At 36.7% G+C, this 21,906-nt stretch overlaps 1 protein-coding gene and 1 long non-coding RNA gene across 2 annotated transcripts; both read right to left on the minus strand.

Annotated features, from left to right (window-relative positions):
- Positions 1–1,616: 1,616 nt before the first annotated feature.
- Positions 1,617–9,832, minus strand: LOC126830465 (uncharacterized). Its single transcript, XM_050560853.2, has 5 exons — positions 9,741–9,832; positions 8,942–9,177; positions 6,671–6,826; positions 4,375–4,538; positions 1,617–3,788 (listed from the first exon to the last, which is right to left on the minus strand). The coding sequence occupies exons 2-5, from the start codon at positions 9,149–9,151 to the stop codon at positions 2,444–2,446; spliced, it is 1,875 nt and encodes a 624-aa protein (XP_050416810.2). The 5' UTR covers positions 9,152–9,177; positions 9,741–9,832; the 3' UTR covers positions 1,617–2,443.
- A 9,763-nt stretch (positions 9,833–19,595) lies between these two features.
- On the minus strand, positions 19,596–21,906 carry LOC130014067 (uncharacterized). Its single transcript, XR_008789029.1, has 4 exons — positions 21,777–21,906; positions 20,875–21,007; positions 20,247–20,363; positions 19,596–19,719 (listed from the first exon to the last, which is right to left on the minus strand). It is a non-coding gene; the product is annotated as an uncharacterized LOC130014067 (long non-coding RNA).

The raw sequence follows: 21,906 nt of genomic DNA on the forward strand, positions 1-21,906 counted from the left end.
CCCTTGTATTGTACCCCCCGCTCCCCCCCTCCCCCCCCCCCCAAGAAAATTTTTGAATATTTGATGGCTGCAAACATAGTTTCCTGCTATTTCAGCCCGCGAACAAAGCAACTTCAAAGTGGTCTAATATAGCCTAATTAAGATGGCTGACTCGAATTCCAAACAAAAGATCAATCGTTTTCAGTCCACGGAGACGGGACCGTTTGGAGTAAATTTTGAAAATTTAACAGCCGCATACGCGTTTTCCTGCTATTCCAGTCTGTGAATACAGCAACTTCAATTTGGTCCAATATAGCCTACCTGGCTGACCCGAATTCTAAACAACCAATCAATCGTCGCGGGGTATGGGGGGCCTCAGTATCTAATGGTTTTGTAACCGAAATCCCAATCTGAATTCCAACCATCCAATCAGACCGTTGCAGCTGCATTCACAAATAATAATCGATGCTCGAAAAATGTCGCACAAAGTAGAGTGGTTCCAGACAAATTGTTTTAATCCATAGTCAACTCAGTACAAATTTGTGGTATTCAATTAAAAGAAAAGTAAAATTAGTGTTTTATTAGGGCTCAATGACAGTTAGGGAAGAAAAATTAGAAATGCCCGTTAAAATTTCAGGTTTACAGACAGCGGCGCCGGTTTTTTTCGAGAGGTGAAGAAGCAGAACTGACCTTGTATGAACCCCCGAAGAAAATTTTAGAATATTTGACGGCCGCAAACGCGTTTTACTGCTATTCCAGCCCGTAAAATTAGTGTTTTATTAGATTTCGGGCACTTTATTTTGCCAAGTAGATAAAATAAAAAATTTTTTTTCCCTTTACCCTTCTGCCCGAAAAGTCAGCTTGCCCGAAAGTTAGGGGGGAAGCTGCCCCCTGTCCCCCTGGCTCGTACGCCTATGTCTGTAGGGCGTTAAAGGGCATACGGGCATGGCTCTACTTTTGAAACCTTAAAATAGACGAAACTAAGTCTAAAGGCACATATATATGAATATAAAGTGGTTTGTAATCAGTTTATAAATTTTTTATTGTAAATTTTAACCAATATTGTTCGGTGTAGAATAGATGACTCGTGTACTGATTTTAACAGGTTCATTATTTTTAAAATAATGAATATTATGATTCCATATTTTCATGGCAAGATAACAGCACCAATATTGATTGAAATTTGCCAATATTAAGTTTTAATTCGTGTTTTTAATTTCCAATTTTATCGAAAATATTGAGTTAGAAGTTTGGCCCTTTTAACCCCTTATGCAGAACCTTGGGACGTTAAACACGTTTCCTTTAATTTCTTTTGACTTTGACTTCATTTTCAGTAGCTATTAGAGGTCTTGGAAGTTGAGTTAAAGAGGCGTATCTTTCAAGGACGCATTTGGGTGCCGTGTAACTGACTGAATCAACCAGGGAGTAATAGCTTAATTCAGAGTTAATTGGCACTAAATTGAAAATATATTTCTAAATGGACCTTGGTTTTCTGTGCCACCCAAAGGAGCAGACAAGTCACGCCTTCCTTGTCAGGTCAGCCCCCCCCCCCGCGCTTTATAAAAAGAAATAAAAAAAGAATAGATGAACGTGTAAAAATAACATTTTTTATTAGATTAATAAAATCTATTCGGCTTTCAACTACTGCATAAATATATATCATTATCAACGTGATTATATTTCACTATACAGTTGGGGGAAGAGGTGGGGTAAACTGACTTATACGAATTACTTGAATGACTACGTACGTAGCACAACGTGGCTTGTATATCCAGTTCTTATTCTACTGAAATTTAGGCTATATAAAACATCATTAATTTCAGAAACGACTTGTCATTCAAGCGAGATATAATTTCGCTTGTACATATTACATTAGTATTGATGCACTGACATACCCTGTCTGGCTATGTTGACAACATAAATTTGTCACTTTTCATACTGGCGTTTCGTAACGCATTATGTCTACTCTTGACTCAGTACAGATATAAAACAGCGTGGAGGTCTGATCTTTGACACTGCACTTGAGATTGGCACTATGTGTAAACGAGCGACGGAAATGGCAGATACGACAGCTTTCAGGTTTCTGAAATAGCAGCATTCAATCTTAGCTTATGGGGTGTGAATTAAGTTAGTCAAGTCTTTGGTAACGACATTGAGAAACATTAATGAAATAGCGTCATGTACGGGATTTTTTGACACCTCATGAACAAACGAAAAATGTGGACTCAATTGCGACCAAAACTAGTATGGGCGACCGGACCGATGGATGGAAAAACCGTTTACTGTGATGACCAAACACCTCTACATAATGTGGGCGTACTGACGTCCAATACAGATCGCTTGTCGATACCGAGCCGTGGTTCGACATGGATATGTTAGGGATCGCGATTATGCCAAGATGGATGTTTGCTCATATTTCCCAACTGTGAGTGAAATATAATCCTTCTCTATTTTAATCCAATCACTAAACCTCAGAAACATCGAACTCCATTTCATCTAAATCCTGTAATTCTTGTTGAATTCGTAACAAATCCGACTGAAGTTTGCGGATTTTCATTCGTCGTTCGACTGTTCGCGCTGAATCGACCCGACAAAGCGTCCTATGTTTCCTTTGAGCGGCCTGGACGTCTTTAGGCACAGCACCAGTACACATATTATCATCGTGAACAGGCTCAAGAACATTTTCCGATATTTCACCTTTACACAGATTACCGTCCTTTTCTGTAATAGTTCCTAGATGGCGCTGTGGTAGCATTTTAAAAGACGAAGTTTTGGCGCCGAATGGTTTAGTAGTTATGGTGTCATGCTTAGGTGATGATGGCGACGTTGACGACATAGTTTCCGTCGATATTTCATTACTATACGACGAGGATGAACTTTGTTCAGATAATGACTGATGTGCATGTGCTTCTTTGATAGGCGATGAGTGTTTATGATGATTATAAAGATTGGAATTGATGATGTCATTATTTACATGTGCGTTTCGCGGCGGAGTGATTTGATCACAGTGCTCGTGAGTTAGCGTAAGAGATTGCAAATCAAGATGACAAATATTGTCTAGAGGTTTGTTAACGTTACACTCTTGGTCGCCATATTGGTTCACCCTTCTTAATGGCAGACCTAGATTTTTTATATCACATTTGGTGATCACATGTTTGATTCGTACATGGGGCGGTGGCGAATGCAGTTTTCTTTTTCCACCCTGAACAGAAAAACTAGAATCCGAAAAAATATTCTCAATTCTATGGATGTCTTTTCCCGATCGTCCGCCATTACACGTTTCTTCTGTACAAGCCGGCTGAATCAAATTTAATTCCAGATCCGAATTATTATTTCCGACATATCCATTAAAACCACACGTTCTTTGATCGGGATTATTAGTAATATTATTAAAACGTCCGAAATTTTCAAATCCAATAAAATATCTGTTAGCTTTCGGTGATGAGCTAGGTTGTTCACTATTTCGTTTCGTTTTCTTGTTGGCATCATTCCGTATTGCCACATTAAAGGACAACTCGTCCATGGCACTGTCATATTCGCTGTCCAATGGATCACGAGGGGTTCTGGGAGAAGCAACTTCGAGATTTTTACCCTGCCTGTAATTTAAAGGCGACGCCTGTGTGATGCTTAGGCTTCGGCTGATTCTACAGAGTTTCTTTAAAGTTGATTCACCACTGTTTTCTTGAGCGCTGTGTCTCTTTTGTGAGACCCGCGGTGAGCTTAGCCTATTTCCGGCGTTCACTTCCGGAAATCCGTCGGTTTCCTCGGAACCATAGCACACTTCTCCGTCATCCGATATTGAGTTACATCTGGAGATAAATAAAAATACAAATTAAAAGTATCGGTGTAAAAGGTATCGGGAGCGAGATTGGCACACTTCTCCGTCATCCGATATTGAGTTACATCTGGAGATAAATAAAAATACAAATTAAAAGTATCGGTGTAAAAAGTATCGGGAGCGAGAATGGCTCAGTGTAATTAGCGTCTGCTGACTAAGTTGCTCGGGTCTGGTGTATTCTATGTGTAGGAACTTAAAGATCCCCAAACAGTTGAAAATTTATATAAGACTAGACAACAGCGCCGCTGTTAGGGCAACATCTCCCTAAGAGCACTGCACGATATGACGTATGACCTTCTTAGTGCAAAAAAAGAAGTAGGACGAACAAGCGCCTCACTCACTGTGTCACAGTGGCTCCCGAACTGTACCTAACAAGAGTGTAAATATCTTATAGGAAAATGTCTTTTTTTATTTATTTTTTCACTTTAAATAAAACTTTTAACACCAATTTGAGAATTTTATATCGAATTTTTATATTTCTGGAATTGGTGTATTACCCATATGAATTTGTATCAACTAGATAAATGTTAGCACCGTCAAATATATTTATTATTTACCCATTTAAATACATTCGTCTCTCTTCTTGTCTTCTACGCTGAATAGCTGGCGTTCCATCGACCTTTGACTCCGGAAGTAGATGCAAAAGTTCATCCGTCATACGTGAAAATGGTTCAATGGGTAATTCCATTAATCGTCGGAGGCGACTGAGTTCCTGCTCCGCCTGAAATATAGCGCCATTATTTAATTAACTCACAGCAGAAGACAAGCCATGATATAGTAAGAAAACTCATTTAGGATAAATCGAAAGTAGGCAATATCCGGATTAGTGGATAAGACGAGTTCGGTACCGAGGTCTTGGGGAGATCAGAAAATGAAAGTACAAGAGAGAACGGCGATAAGAGGTATTGATAACTCAAGTAACAAGGGCTTATCGTTCGTATTATCAATTTCTGAGACGATGGAATGGAGCTTCTTTGATTGTCCTTTTGTATTGCCGCTAGCCACTATCAGGGGCAATCTCCAAATGAACGAATTTTACACATACCTATTATTGGCTATTGATTAGGACATTGGTTTCGTTGGTTTAGTAAATGGTTCTATGGCGCTCGCAGAGATAAAAAAAATAAAAGAGGGAATTTTAAGAAACTGTTGTGGTGGTGCTTGGCTATGATCATCGATATTATCAATGAAACTACCACATCCGATTTCACTTAATGCTGGTCTGTTGGTTTAACCAACGGAACCAATAAATATAGTTCACCGACATTGTGCTTCTCGGTCAAATTAACCTCCAACCCAAAACTGTAAATTGTCACCACGACAATTTGTTATAATTGCATGATATAATAAACGGTCAACTTTATGATGCATTATGTAAGATTTAGTTAAAGAACCGAGAGTTCTCGCTATACTACTTTACAATAGACCATCAAAAAGGAATATATGGAAAACTTCAGTCAAATTACTTTATTCCGAGTAAAGTTATGAATATTTGTAGAAAAGCGTAGTCTCGGTTTTCATTTCTACCTTTGTTACGATAATAAACAAAGTTTCAATTATCCAATTTTAACTGAATCATTCAATGGCGATCGTGGTTCAATCCATTCATAATCACAACCATCCGATGGCCTAGAGGGTTGATTATGGGCTTGGCGTTTGAATATATGTCTTATTAATAATAAAGGCAGGTTTAGCTGAGGGCGATTGATTAACGCGTGCCCGTTGGATCATAAGGTCTATCATTGTGTCGAATAGTGTGGTCTCGATTCCCCGCTTATACGTGACAAGGAGTGGGGTCGCTGTCCAACCTGATCTTTCACTCAACGGCCTATGAAGTGCTAACAAGAACAGATATATGGAATTATTGGGATTAAAACTTGGGATTAACCTAGAAAAATGACTAAAGGAATCAACAGCGATCATGTGAATTATGACAGTGATAATATCGACTCCATTTTAAGGCCCACGCTGTATGTCACGACTTTATACGCTGTAGAAACAACGTTCACATGCACAGTAAGAATCCGGTTAAAAAGGCTAATACCCGTATCAATGAAATATCTAATCCCATGCTGTTTTTATTATTAACCTTGTTAAACAGGCTTTAATGAATACATCATGTTTAGACATTTCTCATAGATAAAACTAGTAGAACTGCACATATTTATATAGTTAAAGAGGGATGGAGAGGAGTGGGAGGGGGAGAGGAAGAAAGGGAACTGATTTACTTGCTTTATAATTTGTGTTTTGGGGGCAGGGGGGTGAGCATAGGGCAGGGCATCATCCCGTTTTCCTGTCTGCTTTCCACTTGTCAGTGGTGCAGGTCGAAGTTACCGAGGCTCCGTGTATATAAACGACTGGCAGCACTGTTAAGGATTATCTGGCAGATTGGTATCAAAATAAATACCATTGTTGTCCAGACTAATCCAACTGCCAAAGATTCGTTTTCGCTTAGGACAATGTGCTTTTATGCTGTCCAAACTCGGCAGTCCATGCTCTAACTTACTGACTATCGTGGCACAGTTTACATAATTAGGTTGTATATCGTATCTACAATGTTAGGATTTTAATCCATCATAAATGTAGCAATGTCCTTTTAAACATATATAAGCGTAGTGAGTCAAACTAAATTGAGGATCGGGGGATGGGGGGGGGGGGGGTTCTTGACCTGACTGCTTCCCTATCAATTCGATTTTCTATAAAGCGCACACAATATTATGTGAACTGTAGGCATACATGAATATCAGTTCAATCTGTTGTCTCTATAATTGACAGATATTTCAAAGAGTTAATTTTACTGAGGTTTTTTTATAACCTGTCAGAACTGGATAAATCTTGTTGATTAATGTTTACCTCAACTAATTCTCTTTTATATACTCGATTCTGTACTTCCGCTCTGTAATATATCTCTTTCCGGTCATCAATAACAAAGCGCCTCGTGTTGGCTTCCACGTGTATCCCTGACGACGCTATAACTGGGTTTCCGCCGGATGTGACGATGGCATATATCTGAAAGAAAGAAAACACAAAGCTAATGGTCGATTTTAAGCTAAAGCGAAAACCCTCGACGGGAAGTGTTGAGAGGAAATGAACGCTTGACAGGCTTCCTATGATAAAGAGGAAAAACGTTACAGCAAATCGAATCTCGATGAAGTGTAAACAGAAAAAAAGGAAACATGAAAAATTGTCTTGTCTCTTTACAAGTGATTTATTAAAGAAGACTGAAAGTATAGCGTAGAATTATTCGTCTCTAGTGATATCTTTTGTTATTAGTTTTGGGTTAGTTTTTGCTTAAACTTATTACATGGCTTGTCAAGATACAAACTGCTTTATTTTATCACGGAGACGAATATAAGTTAAATCGTTTAATGACATACGCAGATTAGAAACGGCGTATCAAGATGGGGTCATCGAACAAATCTATTCTATATATTTCAAGTATAGTTTAAAGTCTAACTTTCTGTACCAACTGGGCCAATGAAAACGGGCATGCCATGTTCTTCCCCCATAATTTGTTTTCGAATTCCAACAGCTAAGAGTACTTTTTATGGGCAAGCCAGAGGGACTGAACACTTTTCCAGGTGGGCCTATTAGTGGGAATATTAAGAAATGAAATGGGGTATCGCGGCTTCCATTGTTACAACCACCAGGCTAATGAAACAACAAATGGAATTTTTGGCAACGTCCTAGTTTTTGGAAATAACCGCCAAGGCTTTTGTTTTCAAGTGAACAAACAAACGTGCGAATTATTGTCGCCCACTCTAATCCTCTACATGAGCAGAAATATTGATTTCAGATTTTATAAAATTTTCCGGTAATCCCCCAGACCTCCCGCCAAACTTGAAGTTGTCTGCACCTTGGACCAGTCGTGCTCGAATTTCTGAATACGCCCCTGTGGAATGCAATGTGCAATACTATAGGTGGTCTTCGGGTTTCTGTCCTAACCGAAGCACTAAACTTTATTCCTTGGCTGTCTCTCCGTCTTGCACCACTGACAAACGGATACCAGACTGGAACATCAGGAATATTCTCTACCAAAAAGGAGGTTAAACCCCATTTCATTTCATTTCAGCTCGACATTATTTATGCACCAACAAAATGTAACATAACTAAAATATTGTAATTATTCTCTGTCTATATCATATTTGAAATTGTACATTATTAGACACCCTACCCAGAAGGAAGAAAATTAATATAAGCCCACTTGGCTTGTTTTTGTATCCTATTCTTTAAGCTTTTATATAGTACAATATTTTCGAAAAAATACTGTTTAAACCAAATATGAAAAGCGGAAAAAACAAATCACACATATGATTCTATGTGGAATCTAGGCGTTGATGGCTGTCATGTTTTAGACGTGTAACATAACGTGTCATCTCATATGGTAACCATCGTTTTAAAAATATCAGGAGGAAAAACAAAAAACAATGGTGCTAAAACAAATTATCTTCTCTATCTAAAGTGATTTTTCAAGTTAACGTTAAATACAAAGAAATATCCAAGAGTTCTTAAAGATCCAATAGCGTGAATAATAAGCATGATTGTTAAATGTGTTTCTCTGATAATGATAAGCGTACGGGAGAATTTCACGTCAGGGAGGCACAGCTTCGGATGCTCAAATTTAACAAGGCACCGATTGTGACTAACGTACCACAAAGCAAGCGTCTTTTAAGGTTTACTCAAAAAGATATGAATATTAATAATATTTTTGAGATTCTTGTTACTATTGGTTGAAATATTATTCTTGAAGATTTTGTTGAATTTAAAGCCTAATGTTCAAAAAGTGTTTGAATTTCTGTGTCTGTGACCACCTCGACCAAATTTGTGTAGGTACTCGTATGAATTGTCATATACAATGAAATGAAATGGGGTTTAACGTCCTACTGTTCTGCATAATGAAGGTGGGCATACGCCATACTGTGTGCTATGGCCGACTCTTATATCGAATTCGAACTGTCAATGGTACACGTCAATGAGTACATGGTTTACGTACCATCCGAATGAATATACCCTGTCCCTTGCCAGGCCTTCAATCCTGCAGCACTGACAAGGGGGAGCCACGCCGAAAAAACGGTCATCACAGGGACCTCTTACTCACTTAGTCACAAAATATGTTAAACTTACCTTGGGAACAAAAAGCAAACAGAGGGTAACAGTGGTAGATAAAAACATAAATGATGACTCTACAGCGTATGCTAGAGTAGGTTCCATGGCTAGTATATTAGATAATACCACGACACTAATACTCATTATCACAACATTATAAACGTTCATTCCTATATACTGGGAATCATTTAAAGCTGGTATCTTCACACTTCTCGTCTCCCAGGCCATGTATACACCAAATATTAATAATAAACCTAAAATCAATAAAATAATTACAGTTTGTGTTTTCAAAATGGTGCCTCAATGGACATTCCTTTTTACAGGTGATGATTTAGATGGACACATACACTTCAATATTAATAATAACCTAAAATCAATCAAGTGTGTATTTCAAAATGGCGCTATTTCCGGTTTTCGGATCACAAGATATGGGATTTCTACTAGGGATCATTTATAGCTTGTAGCATTATTCTTCTTGTCGCCCAGTTTCTATCTAGTCGAGTAATTAAAGTTTTTATTTTCCAAATAACGCCATTTAAAATAACGTTATGTATTTTAAGCCCTATGAATAGGGTTTGTATATTCAAAATAACTTTATGTATTTTAGAGCCTTATACATAAGGTTTGTATATCCAAAGTAACGTTATGTATTTTAAGGGCTATAAATAAGGTTTGTATATCCAAAGTAACGTTATGTAATATAAGCCCTACAAATAATGTTTTTATATTTATTTTTAAAATGGTGCCATAAGTGATGTATTTTAAAGTACTGTACGTGTAAACTCAATATTTGACCCTCCCAGTGCTTACTGATTACCTTTATAAACATAAAAAGCACCGGTCCATTTTTGTAGATGGCTTGAATGACATGTTACTAATTGTGATATGTACCAGATATCCTCATCTTCCGCTGATGCCTGAAATATATAATAATATCCAGTCTTCTACAAATATAATATTATATTATAATAATTATATTGACAGTATTATCCAGTCGTCTACAAATATACAATAATTATAATATACAGTATTATCCAGGCTTCTACAAATATACAATAATTATATAGACCATATTATCCAGTCTTCTACAAATATACAATAATTATATAGACAGTATTTTCCAGTCTTCTACAAATATACAATACTTATATAGACAGTATTATCCAGACTTCTACAAATGTATGATAATTATATAGGCAGTATTATCCAGACTTCTACAAATATACAACCATTGTATAAACCGTATTAAACAGCTTAAAGTAAATGATTGCCATTAACTTTCACGTATAGTGTGCCAATAGCCCACACTTATACAAAATGAAATGGTGTTTAACGTCCTACTTTTCTGCACCGACTGGGCAAATGAAGACGGACATACATTAATTACGTATCCTAACAATAATAGTCAGAATATTTGCAAAAAAATAGGACGTTAAACCTCATATCATAGTGACTTGTAATGTGTACAGTGACCGGTCGTGTAAGATGTCTTGATATAGATAGCCCAATGTCTGTATTTAGGTGCATTATGGATATTTTGAATATTCAGTGATTGGGTATGCAATGCGATGGTATGAAGTATGTCCAGTAGAGGTATTTCCGCCTATTAATCTACGACTTCCAACTGTCAATGGTTCCTTTATTTAAAGACTCGATGCGTTATTTTTTAGCTATATGAATAACCATGTTATCTACAATAATATTGTGAAAGATGGATCTCTAAAAGAAATATTGCGATAAATTGTATTTTCATTAATCTAGGCAACTCGAGCGTAAGAAGACGCTCCCATCTTTTACTGGTAGCGGAGAAACCTGATTAGCCCAGTTTAAATCAGATTGAATCCATGCCAACAGATTATCTAGCGTTGGTATTTTGTTTTTGTTTTCTTAATCAAAGGGCGTATGACTCTATTTATTGGTTCTAAAAGCACATATTAATGTAATATGAATGTATGTAAAGTGATTTATATTCAATTTTTGAAGAAAAAAATATTGTAATTTATAATCAATTATGTTCGATGAAATACGTGAACAGTTCAAATTGAACGGCAGTCGTTTTCGCCTGCTTACAGCATTCTACACGTATTTTTTTAAAATTATTATTTTGTCGTTTGTGAATCAGCCTTTACTAATTACTTCCACATTGTGTTGTAGGATATGTTGTAGGATAGCATTACAAAATGCCGCCCGAAATCATAGGGTACACGACCCGTGTACTAATTGTAAAATGTTAATTGCGTCTTAAATATTGGATATTAGGATGCTATAGTTTCACGGCAAGATAACATCAATGTTGATTGAAATTGATCAATATCGAATTCTAATTCTCTAATTCGCGTTTTTAATTTCGAAAATTATAGAAAGTATTGAGTTAGAGACTTAGCTACGGAAGCTCAAATACGAACTGTGTTTTGTTTTTTCGATTTCCTATTTGTATTTTTGATTTTTAATTTTGAAAATTAATTTCTAATTTCTATTTTTGATTTTTGATTTTATTCGAACCGGAGACATTTTGAATACAATAAATATCTTGTTTCTATTACACTGTTTGGGGAAAGTCTCGTCAGAAATTAAATGAAATGAGGTCTGGGCCTAATGCTGGTCAGACGTATAGAATCACGTCACTGGCCAGAAGCCTTCATAACAGAAAGATCGGTAGACCTTTTTTTTCAGGGATAAACCAGTCAAGAGATTGATAGATTGTTACGGTGAGACTTATTCTCTAATTTCAGTTCAAATAATTTAAACGATTTTCTACGTTCTATAAAACAGGAGAGATAAATCTCAACTCTAATGGTCGGTTGGTCTGAACACCCAAGTCTACTGGTAAGTACAAATCAATACCCCGTAATCGATAACTGAAGCAATTACAGAACAATTATTACAGAACAATTATAAAAGATCACTTGTCCCAATAAACTGTGTCTGATTCTAATTGACATGATGTTGAGAATTGGGTCATGGCGTGTCATAAATGTGCCAATACTAGTTAGTAAAGATGGCCATCATGCTCGTAAAATTTTCAACGAAATTTAATTTATTGGGGTTCAACGTTTTACTTATTTGCATATACGTCATGCAATGTGCTATACGGGGCATTTTGCCCGGGGCTGGCGTTTCCGTTTACTATTAACCGAATGCAACATGTCAAATGTTCATTGAAGAGCATGCTAACACGTAGACGGATGAACCTCAGTTTTCCGTTCCATCCGAATGGCAAGGCGTTTTTCCTGCCACGAACATAGTCTTACCCAAAGTAAACCAGAGTCTGGAATTTCGATAGTTATCTACCTCAGTGATTTTTGTGAATATTGGTCAAAAATAATCCCATCGCAGAAGTGACAGTGTCTCTTTAAAGGTTACAATTTGCCTACAGATGTGTATATTGGTGGTTTTAAATGGTAACATTAATTGATGCTGTTCTTTATAGAACCCTCCAATTTCTTTCTAGAGTTATATTATCTCATACAGAGCTAACCCACGGGAGAAAGAAGAAAACATAACAGTCGACAGTCTTCGTGTTAGCACTGCCAGGGAGCAAAATGTGACTGGGATAGTAACAGTTCTGTCAAGCTTTCTTATCCGTGAACTGCTGGAAGACATACTTCCCTATTAGCCTCTAGCAGGTCTTCCTGAGACTCGTATACGGTTGTCTATGGTTACGGGTGAAAACTTTGCCTGGGCTTTAACATTTCCGCCAAGCGATCTTTTGCGTACACTATTGGTCGACTATACAAGACTTCCAGTCCTGTAGGTCTTTCTTTTGTCTTTAATTTCTATGGCAACCCGTGCGAGGGCGGGACAACGCTCTTTTTCGTACACCCAAGCAGCTTGAGAGGCTTCATCAAGGCAAGAGGAGACCCACAAAGAAAAACGGGGGTTTAACGTCTACTCGAGACAAAATTGGTAATTTTGGAACAAAAATATGGTTCAGTTTTATTTCAATAATTCGCATGCGCGTCTTGGTTTTTAGCAGTGGGAGGAAATCGAAGAACCTGGTGAAAACCCACGAGATTGGACAGGCGATCATACTCCTACCACGCAACTTGAATCAATGACAAGACCTTCTGATCTAAAGTGCACGCGTTCGGCCAATCAACCCCGCTAAATTAAGCTGAGACCTGGCTTGAACGAATAACTTATTCGAGACAAAAATCCGTATATAACAATTCATCATCCGCATTTCCTTTCCGACATAGTTTAGTAGTTAATGAAAATAAAATTCTCTTTTGCTCTGTTGAGTAGATCAGACAGTTCACATTGACAATTATAAATTATTTTCACTTCTTAATTGCTTTATAGATGGATTTGATTTTTTTGTCTCTGCTTTGATTGAAATATGTAGAGACGGGAAACAAACAGATTATTTCTCAAGCTTTGTGAAGCGATGAAAGTCGTTAGAGGAGCGGAGGTGGATTGTCAGAGTATTCTAGTCTCAGATAAATACATTAACTGTTGTTGTTTTACGTGATTGTGCATGTCAGGCAACGGATTAGGATGCCAGTAAAAACAGTTCCCACAGAATCAGTCAACATTTGTCAACATTTCTTTGCGGATAGACCATAACAGTTTCTTTTTATTTACGCCAATTGTGACAAAATGCTCCATAACTTTTATCAAATTTAGACTATATTTTATACATAATATAGTAACATTTTTTTAGATGCAATGAACCTCACATGTCATTGATAATATACGCCAATTGTGACAAAGTGTTCCATAACTTTTGTAAAATTTAGGTTTCATTTTATATATTTATATAGTAACATTTTCGATGCAATGAATCTCACATGTTATTGATTATAATATACGATATAGGCTACATACTTAATAAATCCCACATGTTATTGACAATGTACATATGACGTGTATTATGATATGGGAAAAAAGATAGCATCATGACCGTTTCTTAAATGGAATTCATGCTGGTCAGCTAATATCACACGAAACCCAACTCCTTATTAGATGTTAGTGCCTAGTTTCCCTCTTGTTGGAAGGTATATAACAACACGTTTTCTGACAGTTAAACAGTTCATTCCGATGTATCTTTATTTCATGTTCGTTATAAAGTTTCTACCATTATGCTGATGTTCTGTTATCTGTAGTGTCTAAGCTTTAGAATCTGTCCATCTGTCCATGTACGGTGAATATCGGGATTGTTTCAGATAACACAGTTGGAATTCTATGAAGAGTAAGCGGAAACGCCACTGTAGGGGCAAACTTTACCTCATAGCACACTGCACGACGTATATACATCCTCATTAGCCCAATTGGTGAAGAAGGTGGTATCAGGTGTCCCGGGAAAACTAAGTATACTCTGCTAACGGCGACGCACCCGTCACTTACATTTAGAAGACTTGGATCCGGACCGGAAATATTATGCTTTATAGACAAATCAATAATCATATTTCAACGTACAATATTTTCTGATAACTGGGGATTGTCTAAGACAAGAATGTGGTTATTTCCACCATGGATTCATAGATGATAATATTGTACTCCAGGAACCTTAGTTTGTGCGAAATTATGCACCCATTATAAGTTTTAATATCTTGCTCCTTTCCTATCGATTTTTTGTTTTATGACGGAAAGATGATTTAGAAATATCATACAAAGGTGTTTCTATTTGTTTTGAAATATTCGAAGCTATAGTATTTTAATTGTGGGAATTAGGACGGGTGCACTTTAAGCTGTTTTTGTAGACGGTTGTTGAATGTGAACAAGTGTGAATTGGCTATTACATGTAAATGGAATGAAGGGTTATTACTGATTTTAAGAGTTTAGTCTTTCACGTCTCATACACATCTTAAATACACGTTTCTATGAGACGTTTATTCTAATTACTAGAAACTAGTGTCCAAACTACAAGAGAGTCTAGTCCTCTTAGAGGAATCCTTTTCAACAAATTAGACGAACCCGACCATTATTTCATTTCCTTGTGTCTCATATCTCGTCTGTCCATGCGCATGATAGGGACAGTTTAAGTACAGCTGGGTTAGTTTCGTATTTTCTCTGTCACGTCCACGATCTTGTGAATATCACTTCGATCTGGATGATGAATCATCAATAATGGAGGAATCGCGAGTCGTCACTATAGAAATTTTAACAGACAAATCAGACAAGTTGAAACTAATCTATTAAAATCTAAAATATTTTAACCTGACAATTTAATTCGGCGAAGATCCCCTATTAATAGTTCATCTGACATAACAAGTGTAGGCGCATGGCACGAGGTAATAACCAAATAACAACCCAGAAGACAAACCTGCGGAAGAAACACCTCACAACACAACACACTGACATTGTAAGCTATAAACATCAAAGTACTAACAAATCAATAACATAGATTGAGGGGCTAGTTGTAAGCCTCCGTGTTCTGCAGCCATAGGCCTGCAGTGATTTTAGGCTATGGACAACGCTGTGGTCGAGAAATTTATAGAGCATCAATATCTAAATTAATTCATGCAGGTCGTAAATTACTAAAGAATATAAACAACATTTCACCAACTATTCCTCCTTCGTGATTTGCCCGCAAGAAATGAAATCGGACTTAACGGAGCCGCCGTTTTGTATCATATTGGAACAATCAGACGCTATTTATCGCCCGACTCTCTGTCCTGCACCACTAACAAGGAAAAGCCACGATAGAAAATCCCGAGGAAGTTTCTCTTGGCCAATACCGGGATCGCCAATGTCGTCCGGACCGAGCCATCTGTGCTCAGTTAGCAGTATAAAGTCCTAACTAACCTCTTCTCATATACTGTTATAAGTGATTGACCTGGCTTGTTGCGTCTTTAATATTATTCCGATTAAACGTCCTATTTTTCTGCACTGACTTGGACAAATAAAGACAGGTCGGATGAAACAAATAATATATCAAAAATAATTTATTATCAGACTTTTAAATCTGGATATCAATCAAATTCATTGTTACTGTTCCGAATCCTCGTACATCCGCTGTGTCTGGAAACGTTTAGACATAATAATCAATGAAAGTATTATGATAAGCTATTTTCAGTATTTATCAAATAAACAAAAGCCGGGTTGTGAGATTTATTTGTATCCTATGTTCAAAATAACAATGGTTCTAAGAATAGCGACAATTGAGGATTATAGATAAATTCTATGCTTATTCTAATCTCATTTAGTCATACGATGACGTCACGTCAAAATGTATAGAATGCGCCCGGTCTCCATTACCCCAGTCAGTGCAGAGAAGTACGATATTAAACTCTTTTTTTTTTGGGGGGGGGGGGGGTCATTTTATATAATGCTTAAATAACTCCAAGGCCTGCGTTATGTTCATTGCATTTCAATTAATATAATGCTTAAATAACTCGGCAACATGCTGTATGTTCATTTCATTTCATTTTGTTTAATGCTTAAATAACGCTGCGGCATGCGTTATGTTCATTTCATTTCATTGTATATAACTCTTAAATTACTCCGCGGCATGCGTTATGTTCATTTCATTTCATTGTACATAATGCTTAAATTACAGACTATGTTCATTTCATTTCATTTGATATAATGCTTAAATTACTCCGCGACACGGGCTATCATTTCATTTTTTATGCTTTAAAAACTCCGTGTTTACAGTTAGAAGTGCGGAGGGAGTAGCAAGTTTAATCATCTAGTTTTCGGGTGGGACGAAAGATGGAGGTCCAGTGCACACACTGGATTGTACGCATAATAAGCCTTGGCAACAGGAATAAGTATACACCTGCCTTCATTAACCTGGATCATGCAGAAATTTAAGACTTTAAAACTCCATTTCATTTTAAAAACTAGCATTCTTTATTTCAGAAATCCCCCCCCCCCCACACACACACACACACCAACTAAAGCGATTTTGGGTTATTTATAATACCTATCTTTAATGTTAAAACTAACATCGTAATTAATCTTAAACGTTACAACTAATATCAAATTTACTCATCTTAAACCTTAAAACTAACATCATAATTACCTATCTTAAACTTTAAAAACTAACATCATATTTACCCATCTTAAACGGTAAAACTAACATCATAATTACCCATCTCAAACCTCAAAACTAACATCATATTTACTCATCTTAAACCGTAGAACTTACATCATAATTAATCATCTCTTAAAAAAGCAGGATAAGAACGGGGCGGGGGATTAAGCGGCTGGACAGAGTTCAAATAAACTTTAATAGACTTATTAGTCAATTAATCACCGGGGGGGGGGGGGATCAAGGGGCCGGACAGAGTTCCGAATAAGAAAAGGGTGGGGGTAAAATCAGGAGATTGGACAGAGTTCAGATTAATCATCTTAAACGAAGCATTACAAGAAAGGGGGAGTAAAATCAAGGGACAGGGCAGAGTTCAAGCTTAGATGAACTTTAAAGGAGCCAAGTCTGTAACTCAGTATTTTAAATAATATTCGAAATTAAAAACACGAATTAGAATTCAATATTGACCAATTTCAATCAATACTGATGTTGCTATCTTGCCGTGAAACTATAAAATCATAATATCCAATATTTAAGACACAATTAACATTTTATAATAAGTACACCCTATGGTTTTGGGTGTCATTTTGTAATGAACACATAAAAACATATCCTACAACATAATGTTGAAGTAATTAATAAAGGCTAATTTACAAAGGACAAAATAATCATTCAAAAAAAACTTGTAGAATGCACTAAGCAGGTGTAAACGACTGCAGTTCAATTTGAACTGTTCACGTATTTCATCAAACATAATTGATTAGAAATTAATATTTTTTTCAAAAATTAAATATAAATCACGTTACATACATTCATATTACATTAATATGTTCTTTTAGAACCATTTTTGTCTATTTCAAGGTTCCAAAAATATAACCATACGCCCTTTAATCAACCTGTTAGTCAAGAAGTTCGATTGGACGAGACAGGAACATGGATTAGCACTTTAAACTAATTAAATTTGATCTCCTCCCAAGAACATTAAATCATCCACTATAACTATTTATAGAATTTTCTTGTCAACTTGGTACATGTGAGTAAAGATTTATTGAGTTTATATTGGAAAGTTTTCGTTACAAACTAACCAGTTATTCAATAATGTAAACTGTTTATCGAACATTTACGATGCAGTGCTTTTTAAGGAGTTGTCGGGTGGGGTTTGAACTATTTGGTTATTTGGTAAGCCCTGGCAGATGTCCCGGTCCACCAATCATTATATATACAAAATATCCAGTTGTGACAAATTCTAGTTTTATTTTAAAAACACCACGCTGTGCCCATTTTAAAGTTTAGAACTGTCATCTGTGTTAAATATCTAATATCGTATGATAATGCATTTAAACCCCGGTCACACGATTTCAAAATTCGTGCTATTCGGCTTCGTGTTATTCGACAGTACACAACAGACTTGAGACACGCAAAATAGATAATTCTTTAAATATACAATGTACGTGGAAATATGCTCAAAAATCCAGAAACTACAGTTAGCTAATTGACGGACATATTAATTCCTAAATCAATGATTTTATTCGACAACACGAAGTTTACTTCGAGAATTTATTAACGTTGAAAATGTTTATTTCAGTTTTTGTGTGTATGAAAGAAGTAAAACGAATTGTAACCGCGTAACAAAATAGTAAACTAATTGGTCAATATGGTGGCCATTCAAGGCAGAGATTTCTTTTCTGTGTGCAGAATGATATCTGGCATACAACATATTCAGATGTTTATTGATAATTGTAGCAAGACCTTTTTGCTGTTTTTATCGATTTGCGGAAGAGAAGCGGAAATTGTCATTTGATAGCATTCTAGCATGCTTCGCGAGAATTTGAAAGAATTAAAAAATCATTCAAAGGATTTGTTCTAAGTCGATAGACATCCCGAAAAACTGTTTTCCCTTTCAACAGAGACCGTATTCCTGATGACGTAGGCTAAACTATTTTAAGAATGTTTCCTTTACATTGTCTAAAATTCAAAATCAATGCTGAAAACAATAAGCCCCATTCGGTTATGTATTTGTGTATTGATGATGATTCAGCCGCAAGAATACACATCATATGATTGTGTATCTAATATGTCCATCATCCTGTGTTTCAGTCGCAGAATACACATGCTATGATTTTGAAACTATGTCTGATTGTGTATCTAATATGTCTATCATACTGCGGTTCAGCCACAAGAATACACTCTATATGATTGTGAAACTAATATGTCTATCATACTGCGGTTCAGCCACACGAATACATATCATCTGATTGTGTACCCAATATGTCCAGTATACTGTGGTTCAGTCGCACGAATGCACGTCATATGATTGTGTGTCCAATATATCCACCATATTGCGGTTCGGCAGTTCGACTACACACTATGACTGTGAAACTAATATGTTTATAATACCGTGGTTCAGTAACTAGTCATACAAGAATCTTGCGAGGTCACACCATTTCGTGGGGTATTGACTTGAACAACTTCGTAATTGGTTCTGACCACAGTCGGAATGAGCCGTATAAAGTTATTTGATCGTTGCCTGGTCTACCTCTGATGTCTTGACACCAGGTCTTCTGAATGCCAGAAAATAAAGATATCCACCAAATTTAATATTGTTCTGTTTTCTATGTTTTCTTTGTAAGTAAGGATTCAATGTTGTCAAATAATGTAAGGGTTCAGTGTTGTCAAATGATTAATTTCTACCCACCTCAGATGTAAGATTTGTTATCTGTCGTTCCATTGGATCAGCTAACACCCACACAAACACAATAGCGGAATCAATCAATAGTAATGTTCCAATCATAAACAACAGATGTTTATCACGTAATAACTACAAGATAAATGGTAAATCATGATAAAATACTGTTAAAACTAAGCTCCTCGGATATTTACCACTTAAAAACTACAAGAGATACTGTTAAAGACATGCCCCCATATCTCACCCACCATCAAAACTGTTCAAGATATGCCCCCAGCCCTCACTCACCAATCAAAACTGTTAAAGAAATGCCCCCATCCCTTACTCATCAAAACTCTTAAACATATTTCCCATTCCTCACTCACTATCACAACTCTTAAAGATATGCCCCTATCCCTAACTCGCCATTAAAACTCTTAAAGATGCCCTCCCCCCATCCCTCACTCAACATCAAAACTGCTAAAAACATCCCCCCCAAACACACACACTGTTAATGATGCACCCCCACCCCCCATCCACCACCATTACCGTTACAGATATACCCCAATTCCGCCCATCCCCCATCATAAAGCAGAAAATATATAATCATTTAGAACAATTTCTTAATGAGTCCACAGTAAGTTACTAAATTAATTTATAGGGCAATTTGAATATCTTACCTTGCTTTTGACAAGTCCCGTGTGTGCGCGAGTAAAGATTTGATGCACACGGTACGTTTTAGCAAACATTGCGCCAAAAGCCAGTGAAAATCCTGCAGCAAACAGCAGAACTCGAATCTGAAAAAGAAGAACAGTTAGTAACGTATTTTATAAAGTCGCATGTGCAGTCTAATAAAATGTAATACCTTTTGCTCCTCTTGCTTTTTCAAATGAACACTAATATATGTGTGTGTTAGTTAGTTGTATTTTACGTCCGCTTCCACCGAGGTGATATCGCAGACAATCTAATTTATGTTCTAACAGCACCTTTTATATGGTATGTAGCCACCGTGTATCGGTTAGTCTAGCATTATCTCTCTAACCTGATGATTCTAACCGAGAAATTATCTTGTTTCCTCTTGTTAGTGCTGCAGTCGATGGGATGGGACGACAAATCGAGATTCATTGTATATTAATGACAAAACGTCCATTATTTGGAAATCGAAATAAAACTGTCTAATCAAAATTTCCCCCTAACGCACATTGCATGGCATATCCCCTTTTTCATTAGGCCAGTTGGTGCAGAAAAGTAGGGCGTTCAACCCCATTTCATTTCATGGATTTTATAACAACTAGGCCTGATACTTACAGTGCATATAAACGGGAAGACGTGACGAGGAAGAATAGCATCATCTAAACCAAGAACGATAACCGCTGTATAGACCAAAATACAACCAATCACAGCCACATCATTTAACATTGGACTAGATAATTTTATATACCTGTAAACAAACAAATAAATGGTAAATATAATTTCTTTTTATGTACATAATAGTAAATTGTGAAACCCAGAGGAACCGTGCGGACTAAGTGAGTAAGGCGTTGGCTAGCTAACCTGGATGTTCCTTGGCCGAAAAAGTTCCGGCGTTGTCCCCTCTTGTCAATGGTTCAGAACGTAGGGCCTAGCAGGGAACACCGTATAGTCGCTCGGGTGGCACGAAAAACTGAGGTCCCATTTACGCGTTGGCGTGCACGTAAAAGAAACCTTGAAAGCTGGAATCGATATAAGAATAGGCCATAGCGCCGTTGTCCGGGTAAAATTGGATCCAAAAATAAAGTATCTAAATGGGTGGTCTTTCTTTTAAAATTATTTTCTGACCTATTGTATATTCTAATTTATTTTTAACTTAAACGTGCATTATGCAAGAGCATAATCTATTTATTTTGCAACTATTATAGCGGGAAATGCCAGCCCTTTATCCAATCATATCTAATGTCGCTTTAAGTGTAATGTGGGTTATGTTTACAAATTTTAATTTTCAATTTTCGACTTTCTCTGTCACTAGTAGAGACCGCATCTTCAAACACACGTGTCAAGAGGAAACATGATCTAGAGTGTCTAGTGAGTTGAATAGGCTTACCATGTGAATACATGTCTAAATGCAATAGGCAGATTTAGTTGCTACATAAGGCATATTTAACAATCTGCGTTAACAATGCGTAACATTTACCGCGAGGAGTTTGTGATACTAGTTGTATATAATTTAATACCTTAGTTTTCTATAGTAGAGATTAAAGACCAGAAAACAGACGGCCATTATAACACCAAAAGCACAGAAAACACAGCTAACATAGAATACAGTTGTTGATATGGTAGCTTGACGATGACGTATTATCTTCT

The sequence above is a fragment of the Patella vulgata genome, chromosome 8 (assembly GCF_932274485.2).
Source record: "Patella vulgata chromosome 8, xgPatVulg1.2, whole genome shotgun sequence".
NCBI lineage: Eukaryota > Metazoa > Mollusca > Gastropoda > Patellidae > Patella > Patella vulgata.